Here is a 12,757-nt window from a genome sequence, read left to right on the forward strand (position 1 = left end):
TAAAGATGGTAACAACATTTTGGATCATACAAGACATTTGCAGGATTGAATGGTTTTGGGTCGTGAGGAAAGAGGATGAAATGGTGAAACATTTCATGACACATCAGTTAACAGCAGCAGCCTTTTAAGCTTTTATGAGAAGAAATTACATTTAAGCTTTAGCAATGAAGTTACCATGAATACTGTGAATAGTTTCAGGTAGTTCTGTCGCAACACAACTGTATCACCTTATTCAGTAATGATTTGGAAAACTGTTAAATAAGTATACAGCTCAGTTAGAAGTGAGTAAGAAGAACTTTATTTGAAGCTTGACACTGATAGCACATGATCCATTTCTCTTCAGCACAAAACATCACATACATCTTTTATAGAGTTCGTGGTATAAATCATAAAAAAAGTAACATCACAATGGACATGACATTGAAAGGAATGTCAATAAACTGTATTGTATCTAGTTTCTACAGTGCGCTTGCATAATACTGATACACTCAGAACGCCCAACTAAAACCAATGCATGTTCAGTTTGTGTTCACCAGCACCGAGGCCTCCAAAAACATCACACACATTTTTAACAAGGTGATTCTAGTAAACTGACAGAGACTAAACCTGAACTAAATCAAATCATTAAACAGTCGTACCTGTCCGTGAGTTTTTTTTTTTCCAGTCCTCAAAATGTTTCAGATTCATACTTAAAAGGTGTAACAGCTCGAGATTTACACCTCACACGCTCTTCACTGAGTTAATTACTAGACCTTAGTAGAATATCATGTTATTATGGGTAAGTGCATAGGCAAGCATATTCAGCAAGAGGCATGTATGCAGATATGTATTCCATGTGCCAAATACAGCAGATACTACAAAGCTACATATAGTATGTATGTAAAAAATGTGCAACTACAACTCCTATCTATGCTTATGGACTCTTTTATAGAACTTTTGTAACTGGATGCTGCAACCAAACAGGCATAAAATATAAAAATACAATATAAATGGCACAGTCCTATGAAGCATTAAAAAACCAGCAGCAGGGTAGTTTATAACCCAGGGTGGAGTTTATGCAATATCTTTTTATGTGTTTTTGCGTTCATGCGATGCCGGAATAGTCAGTTACCGACTAGGACAATTACTGTGAACGTCATCTCAAGTCGGGACAACAACTCGGAAAGTTGGCAAAATTTTGTGCACAAATTGCTGACGTCATCACTTATAAACTAATGAACATAATTTTACAATCTGCTCTGAATTGTAGCTTCTGTCTTCAACTGTACAATTTGTCACATGCAAACTGTTTGTCCTCTCACAAGCGCCTAACACCACTTTTTATCCTACACAGACGTCTTTATAATGAAAATGCGTATATTTTTATGTGCCTGTCACACCTAATCCTTTTTCTTTTCGTCATGTAAATATTGGAAAGAGGTGTCAAAGTGATGTGTAAAGGCTCTAAAGGGTTTGTGTTTCTTCCACATTCGGCCTTCAAAGCACATGAACACACCCAAGTGGCAACGCTGACTTCACAAATCAGGAAATAAGACCTTCCGACGGGCACGTGAAGGCAAACAGTTTTGTTTTAGGAAATACAACAGAAACTGATGGCTTCAATAATTTCAAATGTGCAATTCTCTGCTTATCGCCTCGAAATGGTGGAATGATTTAATGATTTACTTTTTTTAAGAGTAAAAAAAAATGCTAATAAAAAATGAACAAACATGGATGTTAATGTCTAATAACAGCTACATGTATTGTGACACTTTAAGAAGAGAGACTGTGTGTGTGTGTGTGTGATTTAAGGGGTGGCTGTTTTTTTGTAATTGCCTGATGAGATGAAGCTGATGATGTGATTTATATCTGTTGGAGAGTGGACTGCTCTGTCTCTGGTTTCCTCCTCGTGCTGTCAGATGGTCCCTGCAGGGGTTGGTGCAGGGTTTAGTGCAGGGTTTGATGCAGGTTTGGAGATGGGTGGACTCAGCTTCATGACACTGAAAAACTCCACCAGCTGACCTGGAACTTCTGCCAACACACTCTTCGCCAGTGCTTCTTTCGGAGCCTGTAGTGCAAAAAGGGCGAGTTTAAAAAAGGTATAAAGCACTCATTGTGTATGTAGAGATTATTCATTTTGAGATCATTATCATCACAGATTTGATAAGACGAAGGGAGCATGGTTTAGGTAGAAAGTAATGCGGATGAGAAGAGTTGAAAGGAAAACCTCACCCTCTTTGTTTTTAACTTCAGAAATGACTTTGGCTACGTCCACACTAATGTCTTAGTTTTAAGTCACATCACTTCTGTTATAATTTGTAAACTCTTGGGCTGTTTTAATCTGGACGGACAGAAACGGAGACCTCAGACATCACCTACCCACTTCCTGATTGGGTCTTACCAGTCTCGACTACCAGCAGTGAATGAAAGAGATGCTAAGACTCACTTTCAGTTCCACCATCTACAGTCAAAAGGAGAGAAATCCTTGCTCCTACTTTTTCACAACCAACTACAGTAGACAATCTGCTTCCTGTTTACAGCAACAAATGTTTGACCAGTGTGCGAGAATGGTCACATGATGTTCATTTTCAGGTGCGTTTGTATGGACAGAGATCATTTCTGGTACAGAGCTAAAACGCTTGTCCAGACAGAAAAGGATTTTGTTTGTTACCTCCCTCAAGGGGATTCTTTTTTTTGCTGTTTGTCGGCATGATTACGCCAAAAATTACTGAACCAATTTTCTTGGAACGTGGTGGAAGGGTGAAGTATGAATCAAAAGAGGTCCTATTAATTTTTGGGGTAGATCAGGGATTTATTGATTTTTTTGAAACTTTCTTTTACATTTTGAGATTGTTCATCTTTCAACATTTTCCTTGATTTCTCAGAATAATTAATGGATCTTGATGCCATTTTTGTATTTAGGAGACACGTGCCAATTACAATCTGGATCTAGCCGGGGGCAGTTGGGCCTTGGTGGAGGCTGAGGTATGCTCTCTACTGTGTTTTAAAACGTAAACATGGACGTAGCCTTTGTCACAACATCATTTCATTTACAAACCAGCCATGGTGGAGTGATGAGTATCGGCCTTGAATCTAATGGTTCACACTGCAACCAGAGATCCACTGCTAATATATGAAGCTGTTATTTGAGCTGTTCTGCAAATATATTGAATTTGTGAAATACCCAATAGAAAAATTGAATAGAACTAAAGGTTGTATCTCTTGTCGAGAGAGGAGTTTTCCCTTTTATATGAATCTTGAGCACAACAGGGTTGGAGAAGCAGGAATGGAAAAAAGTGTGAATAGCAGCAACTTCATGGGGTGATTCATGCAGTGAGTGAATGGCCAGTTAATTCCATATGGGCCAAGCACAGACTAGGACTGTTGTGTGGTTTAACGACTTATAATATTCAGGGTACCCCTATGAAGGACTGGGATCGTGGGGAGGCTTCAGTTTGAATAAACTGAAGAAGGAGGCCACTTGTTGAGGTAACTCGGCCAATACACTTTGGGCAAGAGCCTGGCTGGGTGCCTGCAAAGACATAAATACACAAGGCAGACAAATAAGCTAAGAGAGATCTAAGTTGAGGGGCTGAGAATAAGGGGGGGTGGCCAGTGTGTGTATGATTATTTCAGGTGATACAGATACTAATTATTATTAATCGAGAAGAACTAGAACTAGAACTAATGTACAGTCTTAGTAAAAATTCAAATCAAAATTTAGAATAACATTAAATCCAACACAAAAATACCACTACATAAAGTAGATGGACTCTGGTTATGTTTCCATTACTTTGTCCACTGCATCATTACTTTCATCATATAACATTTTTACCCCTCTCCTTCCTGCTTTTAAAAATAAGCCGCAGTAACATTTACTCCCAGTATATTTTTACTGACTTGCTTTTTAAAGTAATTTCCTTTCTACTCGAGTTAAATTTCAGTTGTACTAGTGAGTGGCCGTGAACATGTTTCCAGTGTGTCTGTGTTACTGTGTGTTAGCATGTTTTGCTGCTTTATCCCAACCTAGTTAATGTTGATGTCTTCATTACTTATTACATCTTATTAACTGTTGTACATATAAACGTACACTCTCTTCTTATTTCAGGGAACTTTCCAGCCAATGCTACATTTGTTTACACTCTATTTGGATTTGATGGTTACCTTAGCTCAGCAGTTAGTGATGGTTTCTCTCCCTCTCTGTCTTTCTCAGTGTCTTGGATCAACAAATGAACTTGCTCATAAGATTGTGTTGTTTATTACAACATTATAAGAAAATGTATCGTCTGGCCAACCTTCAACGCGTCTCTGTGTTTCTCTGTGCTGAAAGGCTATAACTCGTGTTGTGTAACCAATCAGATATAGTGCTGTTGACGGGACTTGGCTCCAGACCACTGAATAGCAATTACAGACTAAGAGAGGCGACTGCATTAGTGCCAAAGTAGCACATTTTTAAATTAAGTAATTTTATCTGTGATCAGATATGACCTACCAGGTTTGATTTTTGTGAGTTTGAACTCAGTTAAACTGGAAATGTTGCAGTAAAGCGCTCAGCAAAAAGTGTGCATGCAGGTTTTATAGCAATGAGTTGGCTTATTCAGAAGAAAATAAATAATCCACTCGCATTTCCATGTTTCATTCGAAGAAATGTCACCTACATTTTGGAACTGCCTGAATGGCACAAACTGGACGATGTCTCTCATGGCCGTCTCGCCAGTCTGAGAACGCAGGCGCCCATCGTCTCCATCCAGGAACTCCATGGCACTGAAGTCGGCCCCCCCTACTCCGATAATGATGATTGACATGGGCAGACGAGAGGCGTTGACGATGGCGTTGCGGGTGTCATCCATGTCTGTGATCACTCCGTCAGTGATGATGAGCAAAACAAAGTATTGCTTCAGGAGGAAAACAACACAGGCAGAAGAAGAATAGTTAGACTGCTCTATGAACTGTTCACAACACCACATGTAGGTTGTTATCACTGATACTCCTGCACATTTTAAACTGGTTGTTCAAAAGCGATTTTTTAAAATCGCTTTTAAAATTCAGAGGTCTGAATTCTTCAATACTTTTAAGACCATGATGAATGAAATTTATGACCTATTTCAAGTACGACAGATATGAAGGAACATCCGAGTCATACACTTTCCCATAATTGAAGATTTGGGGGAAATAGGCAAGTAGAGAGTGGAGCAGACAAATCCAATAACTATGAGCCTAGCATCTGAAAATTGCTTACAAAGGTCATCACTGTGCCATTATCGTAGAGCTGATGATGTGGATCAAGCTATAATCAAATCTCCCTGCACTCCAGTGACAATCACATTCTATTATACAGAATGAAACAGAATTAGGAAATTAGTACTAACTGGCTTCCCCTTCCAACCTGCCCAATATAAACAGGCAGTATCAGAAGGACATGTTCAGTTTAGAAGATTGTGGCGAACAGAAGCATCCTGTTCCTGTTTGATCAGTAAAGTGTCTTTTAGCCAGAAGACTAACTGCGGATGTGTAAGGAGGGTGACCTTTGTAATTATCTGTTAAATACAGCGACAATATGTTCACACAGGCTGGTTAAGCGAGTTTACATTTATATTAATGGAAATGGCACTAAAGACAAACACTCACAGATGCAGTGGTCTGCTGGAGGGCTTGTTTAGCGAAGCACGCCACGTGGTTGATGATAGGGGAGAAGTTGGTGGGGCCGTAGAGTTTGACCTGGGGCAGACAGACCCTGTAGGCCTCCACCACCCCTTCAACACCTGCACACACACACACATACACATAGGGTCCAGACTTGTTTCAATATGCTACAAAGCTCCTGTAAGTAATAAAGTACTCATGTGTATTAAACTGCTTGTATACAGTAAATAACATGTGTGTCTAAATTAACCTACAGTACAATGATTTGTGAACACACCTGCACAAAATGGATTTGCTGGGTTGAAATTGAGAGGAAACTGGTGTGAAACCTGTAACACAAACACCATCAGGTATCATTTCCTCTGCAAAACCACACTATTACAAATTCAGTCTTCAAACTGCATTTAAACCGCAGCCTTACTTTGGCATGCAGTTCTAATCTTTTATTTTAAGCTTTACCTGCCATGTGGGAGGAGTCTGGGCTCCAAAGCCAAAGGCAGGAAACATCTTGTCACTACACAGAAAAGAAAACAAAGTGTCAGTGTCTTTTTTTTATAGTTTAACTTTTTATCATCAAGACGTCTCAGAATATTTGGAAAATACTTTGAAGTCATTTTGAAACTATCGCTTCCATTGGCACAGACAACAATTCTGTATGTGGAGTTAAAAACACACTAGACCGTGGCTACATCCACACAACTACGCTTCAGTTTGAAAACACGCCTGCTGTCCGCCCCACTCGGTTTTTTGAGCGCCTATAACAGAGTTTCAGGGCTGCATTTTACTATAGAAAGACAGAAACTGATACATGTGGAGCTGATGACACGGTCACCCACATTTGCTTCTTGATCAATCATGACTCGACTACCAGCGGTGAAGTGTAAACACTTACAGTTCCACCTCATCGTCGCTCCGAGAAACAAAATCCCTGCTCTTACTTTTCACTACAGAAGCCATAAACGGACATGTGATCATACATTTTATCTCCTCTGTTTTCCCTTGATAACGACTTAATTTTTAGTTGTTATCTCGTGATAACGAAATAATTATGTAATAACTTTCTTTTCCCGAGATAACGGGATAGATAACTCATAACTTATTATGAGATAAGTCTATATGAAGCCTATGATTACAGGATGTGTTTCATTCAGTGGAGCAATGTCAGATGAGCAAGAGCTTATTTTTCTTCAATCAAGGCCTGACACAGGCACCAGTTACCCAAACACCTACATTCATTTAGTTTTTTACTCAAAATCTAATTAAGGATAAATCATTTATAAAGCACAAAACAAATGCAGAAATAGGCTTACCCGTGTACATGAGTGTTCAAGTCATCGATCAGTCATGATTGACAAAATATTAGATCGTGATCTCACATTAATTATCCCGTTATCACAAGATAACTAAAATTAACTCGTTATCACAGGAAAACAGAAGAAATATAATGTATGATTCCATGTCCGTTTAGGGCTTCCGTATTTCACGTTTGTTGTTTCTCGTTCATAGTATTTGCTTTAAGTATGCAACCAGCCGCAGAGTAAACACGCCGCTTCCTGGTTACACTGACACGCACATGCCCAATGAAAATTAATGGTCACGTGATGAGCATTTTCAGGTGTGTTAGTTTGAATGGGGGTTGTTGCTGATAGGGAGCTTAAACACTTGTGTTCTAAAATGGTTTAATACAAAAATGTATCAGGATGGATGTAACCTGTGTTGTACGTGACATGTGTACCTGTCATAGTCCTGGATGACGTTGCCCACAGACCAGATGGCAGAGAGGTACTCGTTCACTCCCTGAGGACTGATGTAGTGGAGAGACTGAGGAGACTTGGGATCCCCGTTGGAGCCTGTGAAGTCGATAGCCACCTGTCGACAGATGCACGAGGGATGCGACGAAACAACAAATGCACAAATCATTAGTCACTCGACATCAGCCATGGGTGAACAAAAGCGGACATTAATAGCGACGCCATGACTCACAGTGAAGTTTATTTGACAGCCTCCCATGATGTAATCCAGGAACGTATACTCCTTCACCACCTACAAAGATAAAGCAGGTGTTTATGGAGGAATGCTGTAGAACATGGAATCTCACGGGCCACATGCAAAGACTAATCACACCTTTAACACATAGGACAACAAGACAAACATAGAACTATACCTTGCAAACCTTCACGCTCACAACCCCAGAGTTCTTGTAGCCTTTCTTCTTCTGTTTCTTCTTACTGTTGACGCAATCAAACTCTGCCTGATGAGGAAACGGAACAACTTAAGTTGATGATCTTACTTTTAACTATTTAAAAGCTGGTTTGTTATTGTCTGTTCTACCTGATAAGACTCAGTGGAAGGAAAAAACAGCCGGCTAACTGGCTAACAGTGTGTTTTTCCTTTGTCATACATCATTTCCTCCAGAAGTTATAGCAGAGACGGGCAAACCACTGGTAGAGTGGATACAATTAAAAGGCGACCAAAACAAAACGTCCAGATACCATGAATATAATTGGGGATTTCTCCAGGTTTGAAAATTGTTGGAAACACTTTGGATGATTGAAGTACAAAAGTCACCTAAATATGTAACATGGGTTCACCAAAGCCCACCCACATATTTAATTAATAATATAATAATGAAAAAAATATTTATCAAAACAACGTCAAATGAAAGTAACATGAGCAATAATAAGCTGATTTGAACTGTGGTTTAGTTGTTTGTTTGTGTTTGGTTGCTACGTTAAAACAATGTTAACACACCCACACACACACACTCATACCGGAGAAGACTGTGATGCTTCTTGGAGGCGTGTCATCGTGGTCTCAAAGGCTCCAATGAGATCATGAGAACCATCGTTGTCATAGTCATAACACTCAACCTGGAAACAGGTTAGAAAACAATACATGGTAAGGTGACAGACCTGGCAAGCAAGAGAGAAGGTAGTTCACACAGAGAAAAAAGAAGGAGTCAGTTCACGCAAAACTTCAATAAAAAAAAAAAAGAAACTGGACAACTAAGAAATTGTCTCTGTGAAATTTGCATATCTGCATACAATTTGTAATGCTGTCACTCAAAACCCTTGTACACTTGTGCTTAGATTTGCTCTGCTTGTGCTCAAACTGTGCACTTGGACGGATTTCCCGTGATTGAGGAGAAGAGCTGAAGATGCAGTGCAGGAAATCTGTCCAACTAACATAATTTCCTGTGTAAGTGCACAGTTTGCACAAGCAGGGTTAACTTGAGTTAAATTGCAGGGTTTTGTGCGAGAACATTACTAAATCTGAGTCCTGCTCTTAAACTGAACGACCACACTCTTAAAAAGAAAAATAAAGATCACAGATAAAAACATATCTGCACAGTCAAATACCACTAAAGCTAAGAGGTGAACGTTTGGTCATTTGAGTGAACTGAACCTTTATGTTTACTAAACACAGCAGAGGTAGAAAACAAAAGGAAACAAACAACATGCAAAAGTGAGATCCAGGACATGACTCTCTGTGAAACAGCTGCAATTACACAGACGCTGGCAGTGACACGATGTAAACAAGACGAGTTGCAGTCTCAGACAAATGTTTTCTACGAGAGGCTCGAGTTGGATGAAGGAAACTCGGCGGGCCGGACACCATGTATGAGGTGGTGTCTTGTATTAATCCCCATCTACTTCATTCACAAACTTCACCCGTTAAAGTGATGGCGAGATGAGAAAAGACAAACACTGGAACGCTCTGGGTAACTCACATGTCTCGTACGCTTCGAAACGCCTTCCTTCGTGACATGTTTGCTTAAGAGGTTAAAAGAATATATACGATCAAGCTATTACTGAATACACTGTGGGTTCATAGGTTTTCACAAGTCTGAGGGGGAGATCCAACACAGAAAAACAAGAACTAATAACTGTTTGCATCGTTATAGAAGCTCAAATTGTTTTATTATGTTAAACACATGAAAATATAAAGTGCCAGTTGAAGGTGCGCGTTCCAGCTGTGTAAGGAGTTGATGTTAAAGAGGTGTTACTTACTTTTATGGATTTGTCCATTTCTCCTCCACAGAGAGACTGCAGGGGGATTCGAAAGGGTTTCCATGTAGGATTCAAGTTGTTATTCACCACCTGAGGACAAAATATGTGACTAAGATTATACAAACACATAATACTTCATATCAGGAACAGAATAATATGGAACACATGCAGACTCTTAAAATCGAACTGAAAGGGCATGTTGTTATACTTTTCTATAGTCAAAAATTTTTAAAGCAATTGTTTTAGGAGTAAACCCTTGACACAAGGCCCCACTAAAAATGTATTAGAATTAAAAGAGAAAATGTGGAACAGAAAAATAAATACATTAACTGTTAATATCAAATCTAATTATTTACAATAAGGCAATTAACTATGCAAGAAAAGTCCACTTCATCTGATAACCGACAACCACAACAACCTCAAAATCCTTTTCTCAACTATGGACAATTCAATTAACCATTCATATAATTTTATGAGACCTGGCAGAATATCTACAAACTTTTTTTTTTTTATTCCAATGTTATGACTTTTCTAATTGGACAAACGTGAGTTTGGTACAACACACATATTACACATAGGCTGTGGTGTAATAAAGCTCAAGCTATCAGGGCTTCCTCTTTTCACACAAACAGACATCAGTGTTAGAACAAAGTCACTGTTTCTGTCCCAACAGTTTTATTAGTCCCTTCAAGGAAGAGGAAATGTTTCAGTATGACATTAATTAAATAAAATAAATTTCCCACTCTGCGTCAGGTGAGAAAACTAAGTTTGTTGACTTGACTAAACAAAAGCACAAAGCATGAGCTATGACGGGATAGATGAAACCATGGAGAGCCATATACCTTATGTCTACATATGTTAATGTATTATTTGGGCCACTATTTAACCTGCTTTCAACAGCAAATATTGACATATGCGATTATTTATATTAATCACTAAGCATTTCAGTTAATAGATTCAGTTTTAATCGCCACGACAGGCCTCACTTCAATATTTGAATAAGAATTGTAGCTTTCCCTATACAGCTGTTAAACAGCCAGTGGCAGCACCATCATGCAGGGTTAGTGTGTGTTTACCTCCGTCCTGTGAGCCAGCTGCCACCCAGTTGGTGTCTGCTTGTAGAACTCCAGGTACGGGTCGGACTTCCCAAAGAAATCCTGGATATTACCATAAAAAGAAACATACAATTAAGATAAACCTGAATGTCTGAAAAAGAAAGTGAATGTGAGTATCTAAGAGTTGAAAAGAATCACCCGGACCTTGTTATCTAGTTTCCTTGCTTGCACCTCAAAATTCGCCACCCTGTTGTCCTTTATTTCTTCTGCATTTATCTATGGCAGAATTAAAGATAAATAAGGACAGAACAAAAGTAAATACAGCCAAACATCGAAAACTCATCTCTCTGGCTCTCTGCCACTCACTGTGATGGTCCCTTTTCCTGCAGGAGACTTGTTCTTCAAGATGAGCGGTCGGGTCAGTTTTTTACTGGACACAACCTAAAAACAGGTCAATTAAATTGATCAAAATTGTATATTTGATAATGAAGAAGCAGCAGAATGAATAAGCTCAGCCTGCAGATGAGTTCAAGAGGGCAGCCTCCAGACCACGTGACAAATGGCATAAACAAACAAATCAGGCAGAATGAACATCTGAGGTCAGATTACACTGAAACGCAGCAACTGTTTATCAGGGGCGTTAATGCTCCATGTCCGTCATGGGGAAACAGTGGCATCTTATTACACCATAGCAAGTGTCCTTCCACTGCTGGTGTGGTAGCAAGGAGCTGAAACCTGAAACCTGAACACTGTGAGTCATCTTCCTCCACAAACAGAGGGGGGGGGGGGAGAGAGACTTCACCTGGCCCAAGGTGCACTCCAGCTCCCCCAGGAAGTCATCGTCACTCAGGTCAACGGTCTTGTTGTCGATGTCGTAAATCCCAAACTTCAGCTTCTGCACGATTTCAAAGTAGTAGTCGATGACAAACTTTTTGGCGAACTTCGGGCAGAGGCAGTTCTGGACTTGCTCCGTGCGTCCCAGCTGTGAGGAAAGATTGGATTTGCTTCGTGAGGGAGAACCGAGGACTAAGATTTCTGTACATTTATTGGCACACAAGTATTGATGAAACAGGAAATGGACATGATGTGACGGCTGCTTTACACAAGGACTTTCCCATCAGGAGGTTAACGATTTAAACTGACACGCCTCGGAAAAAAAGCATGGTGTCAAGGCAGACCTGAGCAGCTACAGTCTCTCTCACACACTCTCTCACACTCTCTCACACACACACACTAATCTTAACTCCAACTCACTGACCTCATACCACTGGGAGTCCGAGCTGCTCATCAACAGGACACACAGGGGGTCCGACTTGGAGCCGATGTCTTTGTCCAGCAGATGCTCGCAGGACACGGTCAGCTCCACCTTAGTGACACACTGGGCTGCCATGTCTGACGGGAAACGAGCTGGAGAGGACACACGGGGACAGTTCTGCTGAGGACGTGTGGAGATGGTTAGCCACACGGTCTGTTTGCAGACGTTAGCATGGGTGTGTGAAAGCCAGCGCAGGGAAACGGTGATAAAAGTAGCATTTGACACTGAGGGGGAAAAGGCGCAATCACATTTACACAACCTCGTCCTTCCTCTCAGATTTACAGTGAACAAATACCAACACAACTACAACAGGGAGCTGTAACTTCACGCTACGAACATGCAATGATGCTAATGTAGCGGTTAGCTCCTGCTTTTAGCTTCACGGAGCCATAGACTGTATATAAAGAGCTTCACCCACATCCAGGCTGGAGAAACAGGGACTGGCTCTCATGGAAAATACGACTCGATGATCTGTAATGAAGCCCAGTGGGTGTGGAGCACAGGCGACTGAGGCTGGCGGCAACGTTAGCATTTAAACAGAGCCAGTGTCTGACAGCTAGCTCGTTTCAAACCCCCGATACCGTCATGCGGAGCTAATTTAGTTAAAGACTCACCTTTCAGGGCTGTGAGGCTCGAAACAGGATGAGAACACGGAGTCAGGAGGTGACAGCGAAGGAGGGGGAAGCGGATGAAGAGCAGGAGATCGATCCCCGCCCGGTCTGAGCACTAAAGCCCGCCCACACAACAACATCGGA

At 40.5% G+C, this 12,757-nt stretch overlaps 1 protein-coding gene across 2 annotated transcripts; it reads right to left on the reverse strand.

Annotated features, from left to right (window-relative positions):
• Positions 1-275: 275 nt before the first annotated feature.
• Positions 276-12,752, reverse strand: LOC118098630 (copine-3). 2 transcript variants are annotated; one of them, XM_035142646.1, is made up of 17 exons: positions 12,617-12,752; positions 11,946-12,122; positions 11,490-11,669; positions 11,054-11,128; positions 10,892-10,963; positions 10,709-10,789; positions 9,633-9,722; positions 8,394-8,492; positions 7,787-7,873; positions 7,606-7,665; positions 7,358-7,491; positions 6,082-6,136; positions 5,900-5,951; positions 5,608-5,741; positions 4,638-4,874; positions 3,399-3,511; positions 1,909-2,047 (listed from the first exon to the last, which is right to left on the reverse strand). In XM_035142646.1, the coding sequence occupies exons 2-16, from the start codon at positions 12,075-12,077 to the stop codon at positions 3,401-3,403; spliced, it is 1,599 nt and encodes a 532-aa protein (XP_034998537.1). In that variant the 5' UTR covers positions 12,078-12,122; positions 12,617-12,752; the 3' UTR covers positions 1,909-2,047; positions 3,399-3,400. The 2 variants fall into 2 exon arrangements, with proteins under 2 accessions (XP_034998534.1, XP_034998537.1); XM_035142643.2 differs by lacking the exon at positions 3,399-3,511 and having other exon boundaries at positions 276-2,047; positions 12,617-12,751.
• Between the last annotated feature and the right edge of the window lie 5 nt (positions 12,753-12,757).

This window comes from Hippoglossus stenolepis, chromosome 19 (genome assembly GCF_022539355.2).
Source record: "Hippoglossus stenolepis isolate QCI-W04-F060 chromosome 19, HSTE1.2, whole genome shotgun sequence".
In the NCBI taxonomy this organism is placed as follows: Eukaryota; Metazoa; Chordata; class Actinopteri; order Pleuronectiformes; family Pleuronectidae; genus Hippoglossus; species Hippoglossus stenolepis.

Bases quoted from the DNA above. Each gene is read 5' to 3' on its own strand.
- LOC118098630 (XM_035142643.2), bottom strand. From the start codon at position 12,077: ATGGCAGCCCAGTGTGTCACTAAGGTGGAGCTGACCGTGTCCTGCGAG. The intron at 10,964-11,053 runs GTGAGTGGCAGA...ATTCTGCCATAG, and splicing joins CAGGAAAAGGGACCATCACA to ATAAATGCAGAAGAAATAAA. The intron at 9,723-10,708 runs GTAAACACACAC...TTTTGTCCTCAG, and splicing joins AGCTGGCTCACAGGACGGAG to GTGGTGAATAACAACTTGAA.